Here is a 12,807-nt window from a genome sequence, read left to right on the forward strand (position 1 = left end):
GCCACAGCACATCTGTAGATATCCGTTATTTATTTGTTAACATGTGTCTCCCCCTCTAGTCCGTGAGCTTGTTGGGGACAGGAATGTGTCTATCCGTTGTTATGTTGTACTCTCCCAAGCTCTTAGTACAGTGCTTCGCACCCAGTAAGAGCTCATTAAATACGATTGAAAAGACAAGGACGACGATAAATCCAGAAAGAGCGGCAGGATTCCGAGGCTAAAGGAGCAGAATTTTGGACTCCCCTCGATGTCCAAGTCCGTGGTGCGGGACCTACCCCAGTCCACTCCGACGAGCCGCGGCGGCCTTCCCGCCCGTACTCAGCCCGCTCTTCTTGTCCTCAGACCAAAACTACAACAACGCCACAGCCCTGGTCATCACCTTTCCCGTCAACAACTACCACAACGACACAGAGAAGCTGCGCAGAGCGGAGGCGTGGGAAAAAGAGTACGTTTCTGCCGGTGGTTGGTAAGCGGCTCGGATCGCCCAAAGCTGCCCGCCCAGAGGCCCCGGAGGCGCTTCCGAGACGGGGTCTCCCCGACCCTGACCCCGGCCTTCCCCCTTCGGCTCCGGACGGTCGTCCCTTGGCCGGCACTCTTGGAAGGCCCATCTGTGACCGTGAGCCTGAAGCCTGGGCCCGCCCAGCCCACCCTGCTGAAAAGTTGGGCTTCCAAGCTGGAAGAACCCTTATGATAATAATAATAATATTATTAATAGTTGTTAAGAGCCTATTTGGTGCCAAGCACTGTTCTAAGCCTGGGATAGATAAAAGTTAATCAGGTTGGGCACAGTCCCTGTCCCACATGGGGCTCACACTCTTATGCCTGTTTTACAGATGAGGTAACAGGCCCAGAGAAGTGAAATGACCTGCCCGAGGTCATCCAGTGGACTTGTGGCGGAGCTGGGATTAGAACCCTTGTCCTTCTGACTCCCGGTCCCTTGCTAAGCCGTGCTGATTTTCCAGTGGAGTTTTCCCTCAAATCTTGCAACTTTGATGTTGCCAATGAACAGGCATCCCAAGTGACATTTTTAGAGGTGGAAAGAGGCCTCATGTGAATATTCGTGATTTGTCCTCCCCTAACACCCGATGACGGGATCTCTCTTCAGATTCATCCGCTTCGTCCGAGACTACAAGGACCCAAACCTCACCATCTCCTTCTCTGCCGAGCGCAGCATCGAAGACGAGCTGAACCGAGAGAGCAACAGCGACATCTTCACGGTCGTCATCAGCTATGCCGTCATGTTCCTCTATATTTCCCTAGCGCTGGGGCACATCAAGAGCTTCAGCAGGCTTCTGGTAGGAGGGAGGAGATCCCAGCTTTTGTTCGCTCAGTGGGATTTGTTACGCGCTTAGTATGTGGCAGGCACGGTACTCAGCGATGGGAAAGACACAACTCTGTCAGGTTGGACAGGGTCCTTGCGTCACGTGGGGCTCGCAGTCCGAACAGGCCCTGAGCCCCCATTTTACAGATGAAGTAACTGAGGCGTAGAGAAGCGAAGGGACCTGCCCCAGGTCACCCAGCAGACAAGGGGTGGAGCCCAGCATTAGAACCCAGATCCTCTGACTCCCAGGCCCGCGCTCTTTCCACCGGGCCCTGAGTTTCCTACAAACCACACGCCCTTCCCATCGTTGATCTCCCCTCCCGCTGTCCGCAGAGGTTGATGTGGGTTTTGATGTGAAAACAGATAAATCGATTAGAAATAAAAGGGTGCCAAAGATGAAAATGCAGACACTAAAGCGGTAGCGATGTATAGTTCTCTAACCACCGCCGATCTGGGGTACCTTTGCAGGTGGATTCTAAAATCTCTCTGGGCATCGCTGGCATCCTGATCGTGTTGAGCTCGGTGGCCTGTTCCCTGGGGATCTTCAGCTACGCGGGAATCCCCCTCACGCTCATCGTGATCGAAGTCATCCCGTTCCTCGTGCTCGCCGTCGGAGTAGATAACATCTTCATCCTCGTCCAGACGTTTCAGGTACCGGGGGTCCGGGGGACCCGGGCTCTGGGGTGGGCGGCCCGGACTGCTCTCCCGGTTGAGGGTCTCCGGGGTGCCTGGGACAGGGAAGGGGGAAGTAGGCCTTGGCTGGTGCCTCTCTGAGGTGCCTACTTGAAATCGGTGGCCTCGGGGAATTGTCTCTCACTCCGGCTCTTCTTCCTCGAGCATAGCGAGACCAGCGCCTTCAAGGGGAGACGCTCGATGCCCAGATGGGCCGGATCCTGGGAGAAGTGGCTCCCAGCATGTTCCTGTCATCGTTTTCGGAGACCGTGGCCTTCTTCTTAGGTGAAGCTACCTCTCGGCCTCCCCCTCTGGCCGACCACCCGGAGATTGAGTCGTTGGGGGTAGCCTCTCCCCCTTTCCCCCACCACTCCAGGCCTGCTCTTCCAAGAGCGGCAGTAGGGGATGGGAGAGTCAGTCAATTGTATTGATTGATCACTTACTGTGTGCAGAGCACTGTACTAAGCGCTTGGGGGAGTACAATTCAACAATAAAGACCCACATTCCCTGCACATAATGAGCTTACCATCTAGAGCAGGGGAGACAGACATTAATGAAATAAATAAATTACAGATACATACATAAGTGCTGTGGGGCTGGAACGGGGGAAGAACAAAGGGAGCCAGTCGGGGTGATGCAGAAGGGAGTGGGAGAAGAGGAAAGGGGGCTTTAGTCAGGGAAGGCCTCTTGGAGGAGATGGGCCTTCAATAAGGCTCTGAAAAAGGGGAGAGTGCTTGTCTGTCAGATTTGAGGAGGGAAGGGCGTCCCAGGCCAGAGGGAGGACGTGAACGAGGGGTCGGCGGCAAGATAGACGTGATGGAGGCACAGTGAGAAGGTTAGCATTAGAGGAGCAAAGTTTGCAGACTGGGTTGTAGTAGGAGAGCAGCGAGGTGAGGTAGGAGGGATGAGGGGATTGACTGCTTTAAAGCCCATGGTGAGGAGTTTTTGTTTGATGCAGAGGTGGATGGCCAACCACTGGAATTTTTTGAGGAGTGGGGAAACGTGTCCTGAACGCCCTTTGTAATATAACAAAGTAACAGACACATTCCCTGCCTGCAAAGAGCTTGCAGTCTAGAGGACTATTTCTTCCAGGAGTGTGGCAGAAAGGGAGGAGATGGGGAGGTCTGTGAGTATGTGTGAGGTCACGGGGCTACGACCCCCCCCCCCCCCCCCCCGCCCCCTGTTAGCCGAGATTCCCTGGAATAAGCGTGGGACTGGGAGTCCCAGCTCTGACCCGAGGCTACTGGAACCCTCGACAGGTCGCTTTCCTAGCCCGGCTGGGCCTGGGAGTACTTGTCTGTAAAATGGGCAGAGGTGGAGAGTCCTGGCCAAGACCTCTCACGAGGGTCTCTCGAGAACCCGAGACACCTTTTGGGAAAGTGGCTTGGAGACGGAGAGTTGAACTGGGGACAGTTTTCGGGCGACGGGTCTCGATAATACGGGCGAAAAGCCTCCGAGTTCCCTGACCTGAGCGTCGTCTTTCCGACCCCCAGGGGGATTGTCGACCATGCCAGCGGTGCACACCTTCTCCCTCTTTGCCGGAATGGCCGTCTTCATCGATTTCCTCCTGCAAATCACCTTCTTCGTGAGCCTCCTGGGACTGGACGTGAAGCGTCAAGAGGTGAGTCCGTCCGAGGGGCGGACGGAGGGCCGTGAGCGGGGACGCCGGCCCCCGTTCTGTGGAAATGAGCGTGGCGCGGGTGTGCTTGCAGAGAAACCGTCTGGACATTCTGTGCTGCGTCCGAGGTGGAGACGAGGCGGCGGGCGGCCAGCCTTCCCAGGGCTACTTGTTTCAGTTCTTCAAAAACGTCTATTCTCCCCTCTTGCTGAAAGACTGGATGCGGCCCCTCATAGTACGTGCTGGGTTCCCCACCCCCCCGGAAATCCCAGGGCCTGTCCGCCTCAGTTTTTCCCCTGACAATATCCAGTGTCCGTCGTACAGCCAACTGCTTCTAAGAAAGCCGAGGTCCGGCTAGGTGCCGTTCTGGATGTTTCAGAATGGTTCTGCCTATGGAAGGAGCCCTCGGTTGGCACACTCAGTACTGCCCTGGGTGGGGAAGGAGGGACGGCTGGCATTTCCATGCCCTCACTAGAGCAACCGTCATCACGGGATCGTCGTTAACTCTGTCCGACTGCCTCGCAAAGCCCCGCTCTGGGGCTCAGAGGTGGTGGGTGAACTCTTCCAGGGAGAGGAATGTCTCAACCAACTCTGAGGGGTTGAATTCTCCCCAGCGCTTAGCGCAGTGCTCTGCACACAGTCAAGCGCTCGATGTCCCTTGGTCGATATCAATTCCAATATCAAATCCATTGATGGATTGATTGGGGATGGAGAGGGATCATGTTGCCTTCGAGACCTGAACTATCACGTCCTCTCTTTGCTTGGGCAGATATCCGTATTCGTGGGCATCTTGTCATTCAGCATAGCCGTGCTCAACAAGGTGGAAATCGGCCTGGACCAGTCTCTCTCGATGCCGGACGTAAGACTGAGGGACAAAACACTAAATCCAGGGGGTTGGGCAGCTGAAGGCCGTTTCCAGAGAACACTGTAGAAGAGGGTCCCCGGAGTTTGGGGAAGGGTTGGGGGGGGTCGGCGGTTGGTCCACAGATATCTCTCGGGGGGGCACCAAGGGGCCGGGAGTCGGCAATGCCCCCATCCTTTCCCCTAACGGTGGCCTAGAATAGTTAACTTCCTGATCCCAATAAAGGTATTTAGTAAGGACCGTTCCAAGGGGGTGAGGAGGAGCGAAGCCTAGTGGAAAGAGCACGGGCCTGGAAGTCAGGAAATTCGTGTTTTAATCCCGACTCCACTACTTGGCTGCGTGTGACCTTGGGTGAGTCACTTCATTTCTCTGTAGAATGGATATTAGATACCTGCTCTCCCTCTGTGAGCCCCATGTAGGGCAGGGACTTTGTCCAATCTGCTTACCTTGTCCCCACGCCAGTTGTTAGTATGGTGCTTGGCACCTAGTAAGCACTTAAATTCCACAGTTATTATTAGGGTAGATACGTGATAATCCGATCACAGCCTGGCTGGCAGAAAGACAAGAATTTGAGGAATTGAGATTGAAGGACTTCTCCGAAATGTTGGGATTCAAAGCTGAGAGATTCTAAGATGTTGGGGTTGGGCTGAGGCTGGGCAGCCTCTTTAAAAACTTTTTTTTTTTAAATGGCCCTTATTTTCAGCACTTCGCATGTGCCAATCACAGTACTAAGTGCTGGCGTAGATACAAGTTAGGTTGGACATGGTCCCTGTTCTACTTGGAGCTCATAGTCTAAGAAGGAGGGAGAACAGGTATCGAATCCCCATATTACAGAGGGGGAAACTAAGGAACAAAGAAGTTAAGTGATTTGCTCCAGGTCCCCGGCAGGTATGTGGTGGAGCCAGGATTTGAACCCGGGCCTCTGACTCCCAGCCCTAGGCCCTTTCCATTAGGCCAGACTGCGCTCCAGCCCCTCTCTCCAGAACTTTTCCCAGCCCCAAAAGTGGACCTCCTGCCGCGATCTATCGCATGCCTCTCCCATGAACAGTCCGATCCTGGGCGTCCGTCACTGGCTTCCGAAGTATTCTTAGAGTCATGGGACGTGAGGGAGGGACGACGGCACCCTCCATTATCCGAGGGTCCCAGCCGCTAGCATGTTCGGGGTAAAGGCGCCCCCCTTTATAGCGCATTCTGTCCCGCCAGTTACCTGAGCTTCGTTCTTCTGTCTCTGTGACCGTCTCTTCAAGGACTCGTACGTGATGGATTACTTCAAGGCCCTCGGTCAGTACCTGCACGCGGGCCCCCCGGTGTACTTCGTGCTGGAAGAAGGCCATGACTACACGACTCTGGAAGGCCAGAACATGGTGTGCGGTGGAATGGGATGTAACAACAACTCTCTTGTGCAGCAGATTTTCAATGCAGCAGAGCTAGACAATTAGTAAGTACCGGGAGAGAAACAGCGTGGACTTGAGTTCCGGCCCTGGCTCCTCCACATACCTCCTGGGTGACCTTGGGCAAGTCACTTCTCCGTGCATCGATTCCCTCTTCTGCAAAATGGGGATTTCAGTACCTGTTCTCCCTTCTACTTAGATTGTGGGCCACACGTGGGACCCCATTATCCTGTATCTACCATAGATCGTAGTACAGGGCTTGGCACATAGTAAGCGCTTAAGAAATACTATTATTTTTGTCATTATTAGTAAGTGCTTAACAAATTTATGGGAAGAAGCTATATGGGAAACATAATGGAGAGTGTGTGGGCCTGGGAGTCAGAAGGGTGTGGGTCTAATCCCAGCTCCGCCACTTGTCTGCCATATGACCTTGGGCAAGTCACTTCACTTCTCTGGGCTTCCGTGTCCTCATCTGTAAAAGGGAGATTAAGACCGTGAGCCTCATGTGGGACTGTGTCCAACCCAATTTGTTTGTATCCACCCCAGCGCTGCGTATGGTTAATAATAATAATAATGTTGGTATTTGTTAAGCGCTTACTATGTGCCGAGCACTGTTCTAAGCGCTGGGGTAGACACAGGGGAATCAGGTTGTCCCATAGTAAGCACTTAACAATTATCAGTTATTAAATACTAATTATTATTATTATTATTATCAACGCCATCATTATACACCGTGCTCTCCTCCCCGGCCCCCGAGCACAACCAGTGGTGATAGTAATAATAATACTGGATCATCAGGTCAGATCCAGTCACTGTCCCACATGGGGCTTCAGGTGTAAGGGAAAAGGCCTGGATCTGATATTCCCTCTCCTCGATTCGCAGTACGAGGATCGGCTTCGCGCCCTCTTCCTGGATCGATGATTATTTTGACTGGGTGAAGCCCCAGTCTTCCTGCTGCAGAGTCTATAACGGCACGGATCTGTTCTGCAATGCTTCAGGTACCGGCCCGCCCCTCCCCAACTCCCTCCCTCCACAGCCTCTCCCCTACCGCTCAACACCTCTTGACGGCTCCCAAGTGGGGGAAAAAGTGAACCTTCCCAGCCAGTTGTTCGTTGCCTGGGTGTGTCTAAGGGCGGGGAGGGCTGTGTATTTACATGTTCAAAAACGTCGGGTCTGACGGAGCTGCTGTGAGGACCGAGGTGAGAGCAACCCCCCGCTCGCCATGGTGGCGTCCCCGGGGCCCCCTGGTGCCCTGCCATCCCCCTCTTCCCCGCCACGGGACTCCAGGCTGGGCTTTGCTGTGGCTCTAGGACGTTTGTTTGACCCTCCTGGCCTGACTCACACATGCCCCTCTCCGCTCGCCCCCTAGAAGTTGTCACCTCTTGAACGAGTACGTTCCGGCGGGTGCCGAGGCCACTGAATTCCTGTGGTGGGGCAGCAGGGCGGAGGGGAGGAGCCCCGTGGGCGGGGAGGGCCATCTTTGGGTCGACGGGCTTCTTAACCCCGGGCAGTCGCTCCCGGTGGTCTTCCCCGACCTCCCTGGCCTCTACAGACCCCGCTGGCTCCTGCCATCCTGTGGCTGTGAGCCATGGAGGCCGGGGGACTCCGGTCCCGGCTGCCGGTGGACCCGAGGTGCCGTTTCTAGCGTGAGAGGCGTTTGCCCCCGGAAGGAAAGACCCCGCCCCTCAAAGTGGCAGGGCAGTCCCACAAGGGGGTGGGATGAGGGGGCGAGCTCATTTGGGTGGGGGGCTGAGGCAAACTCGAGACCCCTCCCCGCTCCGTCTGTTGTAGTCGTCGACCCCTCCTGCGTCCGCTGCCGCCCCTTGACCCCGGAAGGCAAGCAGAGGCCTCAGGGGTCCGACTTCCTGCACTTCCTGCCCATGTTCCTCTCGGACAACCCCAACCCCAAATGCGGTAAAGGGTAAGAGCTCCCCGCGGACTGCCTCCAATCTCCTCCCAGCCCGGGTCGGGGGAAGGGCAGTTGGGTAGCTGGGGGGGGTAGGGGGCGTGTCCATGCTCAACACAGGGGCGGGGGGGGGGGGGGGGGGGGGGGTCGGTCACCGTCAGGTCCGTCTTGCCTCCGGGCCTTGTACGCCCACAACCAGCCTCTGGAGTCAGGTCCGTCTTGCCTCCGGGCCTTGTATGCCCACAACCGGCCTCTGGAGTTCCAGGTTTGTCACCTAGAGTGAGCCGTGCTTAAGGGGGAAGGGTTGATGGTGTAGGAATGTCTCAGGATCCAGGGGGACCTGAATGAGTGATTGATCAATCGATGGTCTTTACTGAGTGCTTACTGTGTGCGGAGAACTGTACTACGTGTATTAAGTGCCGAGATCTTCTGTCTTCTCTCAAATCCACCCCTCCACGTGCGCATCCGACCCCATTCCTTCGCACCTTATCAAGACACTTGCCCCTTCCCTTCTTCCCTCCCTAACTGCCATCTTCAGCTCTTTCCTTTCCAATTCTTCCCCACTGCTTTCAAACATGCCCATGTCTCTCCAGTCCTAAAATAACCCTCCCTTGACTCCACGGCTCCCTCCACTTATCGCCACATCTCCCTCCTTCCTCTCCAAACTCCTTGAGCGAGTTGTCTGCATCTGCTATCTCAAGTTCCTCTCCTCCAGTTCTCTCCTTCCCCCACTCCAGTCTGGCTTCTGTCCCCTTTACTCCACAGAAACTGCCTTCTGTGGTCCCCAGAGATCTCCTTCTTGCCAAGTCCAACGGCCTCTACTCCATCCGGATGTTCCTTGACCTCTCAGCTGCCTTTAACACTGTCAACCACTCCCTTCTCCTGGAAATATTATCCAGCCTCGGCTTCGGTGACACTGTCCTAATAATTGTAATGATGATAATAATGGAATCTGTTAAGCGCTCGCTATTTGCCGGGCACTGTTCTGAGCGCTGGGGTAAATACAAGCTGATCTGGCTGGACACAGTCCCTATCCCACATGGGGTTCACAGACTTAATCCTCGTTTTATAGATGAAGCACAGAGGAGTTAAGTGGCTTGCCCAAGGTCACGCAGCAGACAAGTGGCGGAGCTGGGATTAGAAGCCGAGTCCTTCTGACTCCTAGGCCCATTCTCTATCCACTAGGCCATCCTGTCCTCTCCTGGTTCTCCTATTTCCGTGGCTGCTCATTCTCAGTCTCCTTCGTGGGCTCCTCCTCTGCCTCCCACTCCCTAACTGGGGGACGTCCCTCAAGGTTCAGTTCTGGGCCTCTTTCTATTCTCCATCTATACCTACTCCTTTGGAGAACTCATTCACTGACGTGGCTTCAACTACCACCTCTATGCAGCTGATTCCCAAATCTCCAGCTCTCATCTCTCTCCCTATTTGCGGTCTCACATCTCCTCCTGCCTTCAAGACATCTCTACTCGGATGGTCCTGCCGTCACCTCAAACCTAAGATGTCCAAAAGAGAACTCTTTATCCTCCCACCCAAACCCTGCCCGCCCCCTGACTTTCCTATGACCGAAGACGACACCACCATCCTTCCTGTCTCGCAAGCCCTAAACCTTGGCATTAGCCTTGACTCCTCTCTCTCGTTCAACCCACATATTCAGTCCATCACTAAATCCTGTCAGTTCAACCTTTACAACATCACTAAAATAATCTTCCCTTTCCTCTCCATCCAAACTGCTACCGTGCTAATCCAAGCGCTGATCCTAACCCACCTTGATTACTGTATCAGTCTCCTCGCTGACCTCCCAGCCTCCTGTCTCTCCCCACTCCAGTCCATACTTGTCTCTGCTGCCCGGATTATTATTCTACAAAAACATTCGGGCCATGTTTCCCCACTCTCAAGAACCTCCAGCGGTTACCCATCCAACTCTGCATCCAACAGAAACTCCTCACCATCGGCTTTAAAGCGCTCAATCACCTTGCCCCCTTCTACCTCACCTTCCTACTCTTCTTCTACCACTCAGCCCGCACACTTTGCTCCTCGAATGCCAGCCTTCTCACCTACCTCCATCTCGTCTGCCTCGCCACCGACGTCTCACCCTCGTCCTGCCTCAGATCCGGAACGCCCTCCCTCCTATCCGACAGGCGATCACTCTTCCCCTTTCAAAGCCTTATTGAAGGCACATCTCTTCCAAGAGGCTTTCCCTGCTTAGCCCTCTTTTCCTTTTCTTCCACTCCCTTTTGTGTCGCCTTGACTTGTACTCTTTATTCATCCCCCTCCCAGCCCCAAAGCACCTCTTGCAGATCTGTAATTCATCTATATTAATCTTTCGCCCCCTCCAGACCATCAGCTCGTTGTGGCAAGAGTTTATTGTTATATTGTACTCTCCCAGTGCTTAATATGGAGTTCTGCACATAGTAAGCGTTCAATAAGTATGAGTGCTTGGGGAAATGCAGTATGAGACAGTTGGGAGACACGATCCCGGCTCCCAAGGAACTCACCGTCGAACCCTGGGTAGTCTAGGGTGATGAGATGAATCCCAAGTGGTCCAGGGTGACCAGCTCCTCAACTTTGGGAGCTAGCGGCTGGGGCCAGAGGTCAGCATGGCCGGCCGGAAAGCCCCCGTGTCCCCGTCTGGTGGGGACCCTGGCTCCCCGGCCAAGTCGGCCCGCTGACGCTTGCCACCCTGGGCCCCCACCCCACCCATATTCATGGCGGGGGGTTCTGACTACCGACACGCTCATCCGGAGGGTCCCCGGGATAGAAGAGGTGCCCCGCTGAAGCCCATCCATTCTGGAAACCCAAGCTGGGCAGCCAGCCCGCACAACCTCTCTGAGCTATCCCAATCAGTCGATGGTATTTACTGAGTGCTTATTGGGTACAGGGCACTGTAGTAAGCACTTGGATTGCAGCCTGGCCTAGTGGAAAGAGCTTGGGTCTGGGAGGCAGGGTACCTGGGATCTAACCCCAGCTCGGCCACTTGTCTGCTGTGTGACCTCGGGCAAGTCATTTCACTCTCTGTACCCCAGTTTCCTCCTCTGTAAAATGAAGAAATGCCTGTTCTCTCCTCTTTAAACTGTGAGCCCTGTGTAAGACAGGGACTGTGTCTGATCCGAATGACTTGTATCTACCCCAATGCTTGACACGTAGTAAGCCCTTTCCACCCGGATCTTGAGGCAGTGAGATGCAGGGGGTGGCGTCCCAGGGTCTGGAGATTGGGGGCACGGAATCGGCCAGCACGCTCTGTCTCCCCTCTCGCTCCCGGATCCAGGGGCCACGCAGCCTACTCCTCCGCGGTCAACCTCGCCAACGGCAGCACGAGCATCGGTGCCACCTACTTCATGACCTTCCACACCGTGCTCAAGACCTCCTCCGACTTCATCGACGCCATGCAGAAAGCCCGGACCGTCGCCCAGAACATCACCGAGTCCGTGGGCCTCCCGGAGGGTGGCTATCGGGTCTTCCCTTACAGGTAGAGGGTGCGCCCTCCCCTCCGAGCGGGTCTCCGTGGGAGCGGGGGGTGGGCGGGAGAGAGGGCTCGGCGCCGTCTCTCGGAGTCGGTGCCGGGTGGAAGGACGGATCGGTGGTGAGCGCGTTCCTTGAGAGACCCGGGGCTGTTTCCGGAGCCCCGACCCCCACCCCGGGGTGATTGGTGACCACACGGGACCTCGGGGCAGGCAGCAGAAGCTGCCCTCAAGGAGTGTACACTCCTCGGGGGGGAATTAGACACAGACTGCTGGGCTGTGCTAAGAATCGGGGTAAGAGCGGAGGTGGGAGGGGGTAAAAGCCAAATGAAACAAATACCTGCAGGACTGCCCCTGTGGCCCGCCGGGAGGACTGAATGGGATGTGGCTGGGTTGGCTCGGGGAATCCCCCTGGATGAGGGGGCTCTTCAGGAGGCTTCGAGCAGCGGAGCGCGTTGGCTCCCGGAGGAGAGGAGGGGGCGGTCCCAAGGGGCGGACGGTGGGTTCAAGAGCCAGGGGCTGTGAGGTTGGCTTGGGAGGAGCGGGAACTGCGAGCTGGGGTAGAGTGGCGGGGGGTGTGGACAACTGGCCGAAGCCACGTAGATGGTGGTCTTCAGGGGGTCGGACCGGTCGGTCAGAACCATTTCCCTGTCCCCCGGCCCCACCCCCAAATGAGCACAGGCTCCCCATGCTGGGACTGACACAAGGCCTGTCCGGGTCAACCCTGTCGAAGGGCTGTCGAATATCCCCCTCTCCCCACCGGGAAAAGTGCAGGAAGCAAGTCCCGGGCCCATGACGTTTGGAGCTGCCTCTCTGAGGTGGTGGTCCTCCTCCTCCTCCTCCTCCTCCTCCTCCTCCTCCTCTCCCCTTCCTCCCCGCAGCGTGTTCTACGTCTTCTACGAGCAGTACCTGACCATCGTGGGGGACACGATCTTTAACCTGGGCGTGTCCCTGGGGGCCATCTTCCTGGTGACGGCGGTGCTCCTGGGCTGCGAGGTGTGGGCGGCGGTGGTGCTCTGCCTCACCATCGCCATGATCCTCGTCAACATGTTTGGGGTCCTGTGGCTCTGGGGCATCAGCCTGAACGCAGTGTCGCTGGTCAACCTGGTCATGGTGAGTCCGGCCCCCTCTCGGCGGCGGAAGTCGGCCCGCAGCGGGAGGGACCGGGGAACGGGTGTAGCTCGTCCCATCTTCCCATCCGCGCGCCGTTCCCTGGAGGAGCGCCAGATTCTCCCCATCGTACAGGCCCACAGACGGCAGTTACTGGCCCGCGGTTGCTAAGTAGGCCAGGGGGCTGCCGGGATTAGAATGCAGAGCTCTTGACTCCCGGACAGGTTGCAGGAGGGGTGAGGGGGGATGGGTGTAGAGCTGGGCCTGGGACTCGGTTCCCTTCCTGCCCCCTCCTGAAACACACACAAGCTTCCATCCCACGTCAACTCCTAAAACTGATCCCTCATGGTTGGTAACAGCCTGCCTCCCTCTACCCCCATCCTGCTCCCCCTCCATCGGTCCCCAGGCGGTGTGAGGGTCCGTTTCACCGCTGAGGAGGGGGTCTCTATGGCCCTGGGATGGAGCCCGT

General features: G+C 56.2%; 1 protein-coding gene across 2 annotated transcripts in view; it reads left to right on the forward strand.

Annotated features, from left to right (window-relative positions):
• NPC1 (NPC intracellular cholesterol transporter 1) overlaps positions 1-12,807 on the forward strand; it is a 52,661-nt gene that overhangs the window by 36,791 nt on the left and 3,063 nt on the right. For both annotated transcript variants that reach the window (XM_039912704.1, XM_029068341.2), the window contains exons 11-22: positions 343-445; positions 1,106-1,295; positions 1,790-1,972; positions 2,164-2,278; positions 3,487-3,614; positions 3,706-3,846; positions 4,381-4,470; positions 5,721-5,911; positions 6,747-6,862; positions 7,656-7,785; positions 11,036-11,236; positions 12,110-12,341. In XM_039912704.1, the coding sequence (XP_039768638.1) occupies positions 343-445; positions 1,106-1,295; positions 1,790-1,972; positions 2,164-2,278; positions 3,487-3,614; positions 3,706-3,846; positions 4,381-4,470; positions 5,721-5,911; positions 6,747-6,862; positions 7,656-7,785; positions 11,036-11,236; positions 12,110-12,341 (1,820 nt within the window). The remainder of the gene's footprint in view (positions 1-342; positions 446-1,105; positions 1,296-1,789; positions 1,973-2,163; positions 2,279-3,486; positions 3,615-3,705; positions 3,847-4,380; positions 4,471-5,720; positions 5,912-6,746; positions 6,863-7,655; positions 7,786-11,035; positions 11,237-12,109; positions 12,342-12,807) is intronic.

This window comes from Ornithorhynchus anatinus, chromosome 7 (assembly GCF_004115215.2).
Source record: "Ornithorhynchus anatinus isolate Pmale09 chromosome 7, mOrnAna1.pri.v4, whole genome shotgun sequence".
In the NCBI taxonomy this organism is placed as follows: domain Eukaryota; kingdom Metazoa; phylum Chordata; class Mammalia; order Monotremata; family Ornithorhynchidae; genus Ornithorhynchus; species Ornithorhynchus anatinus.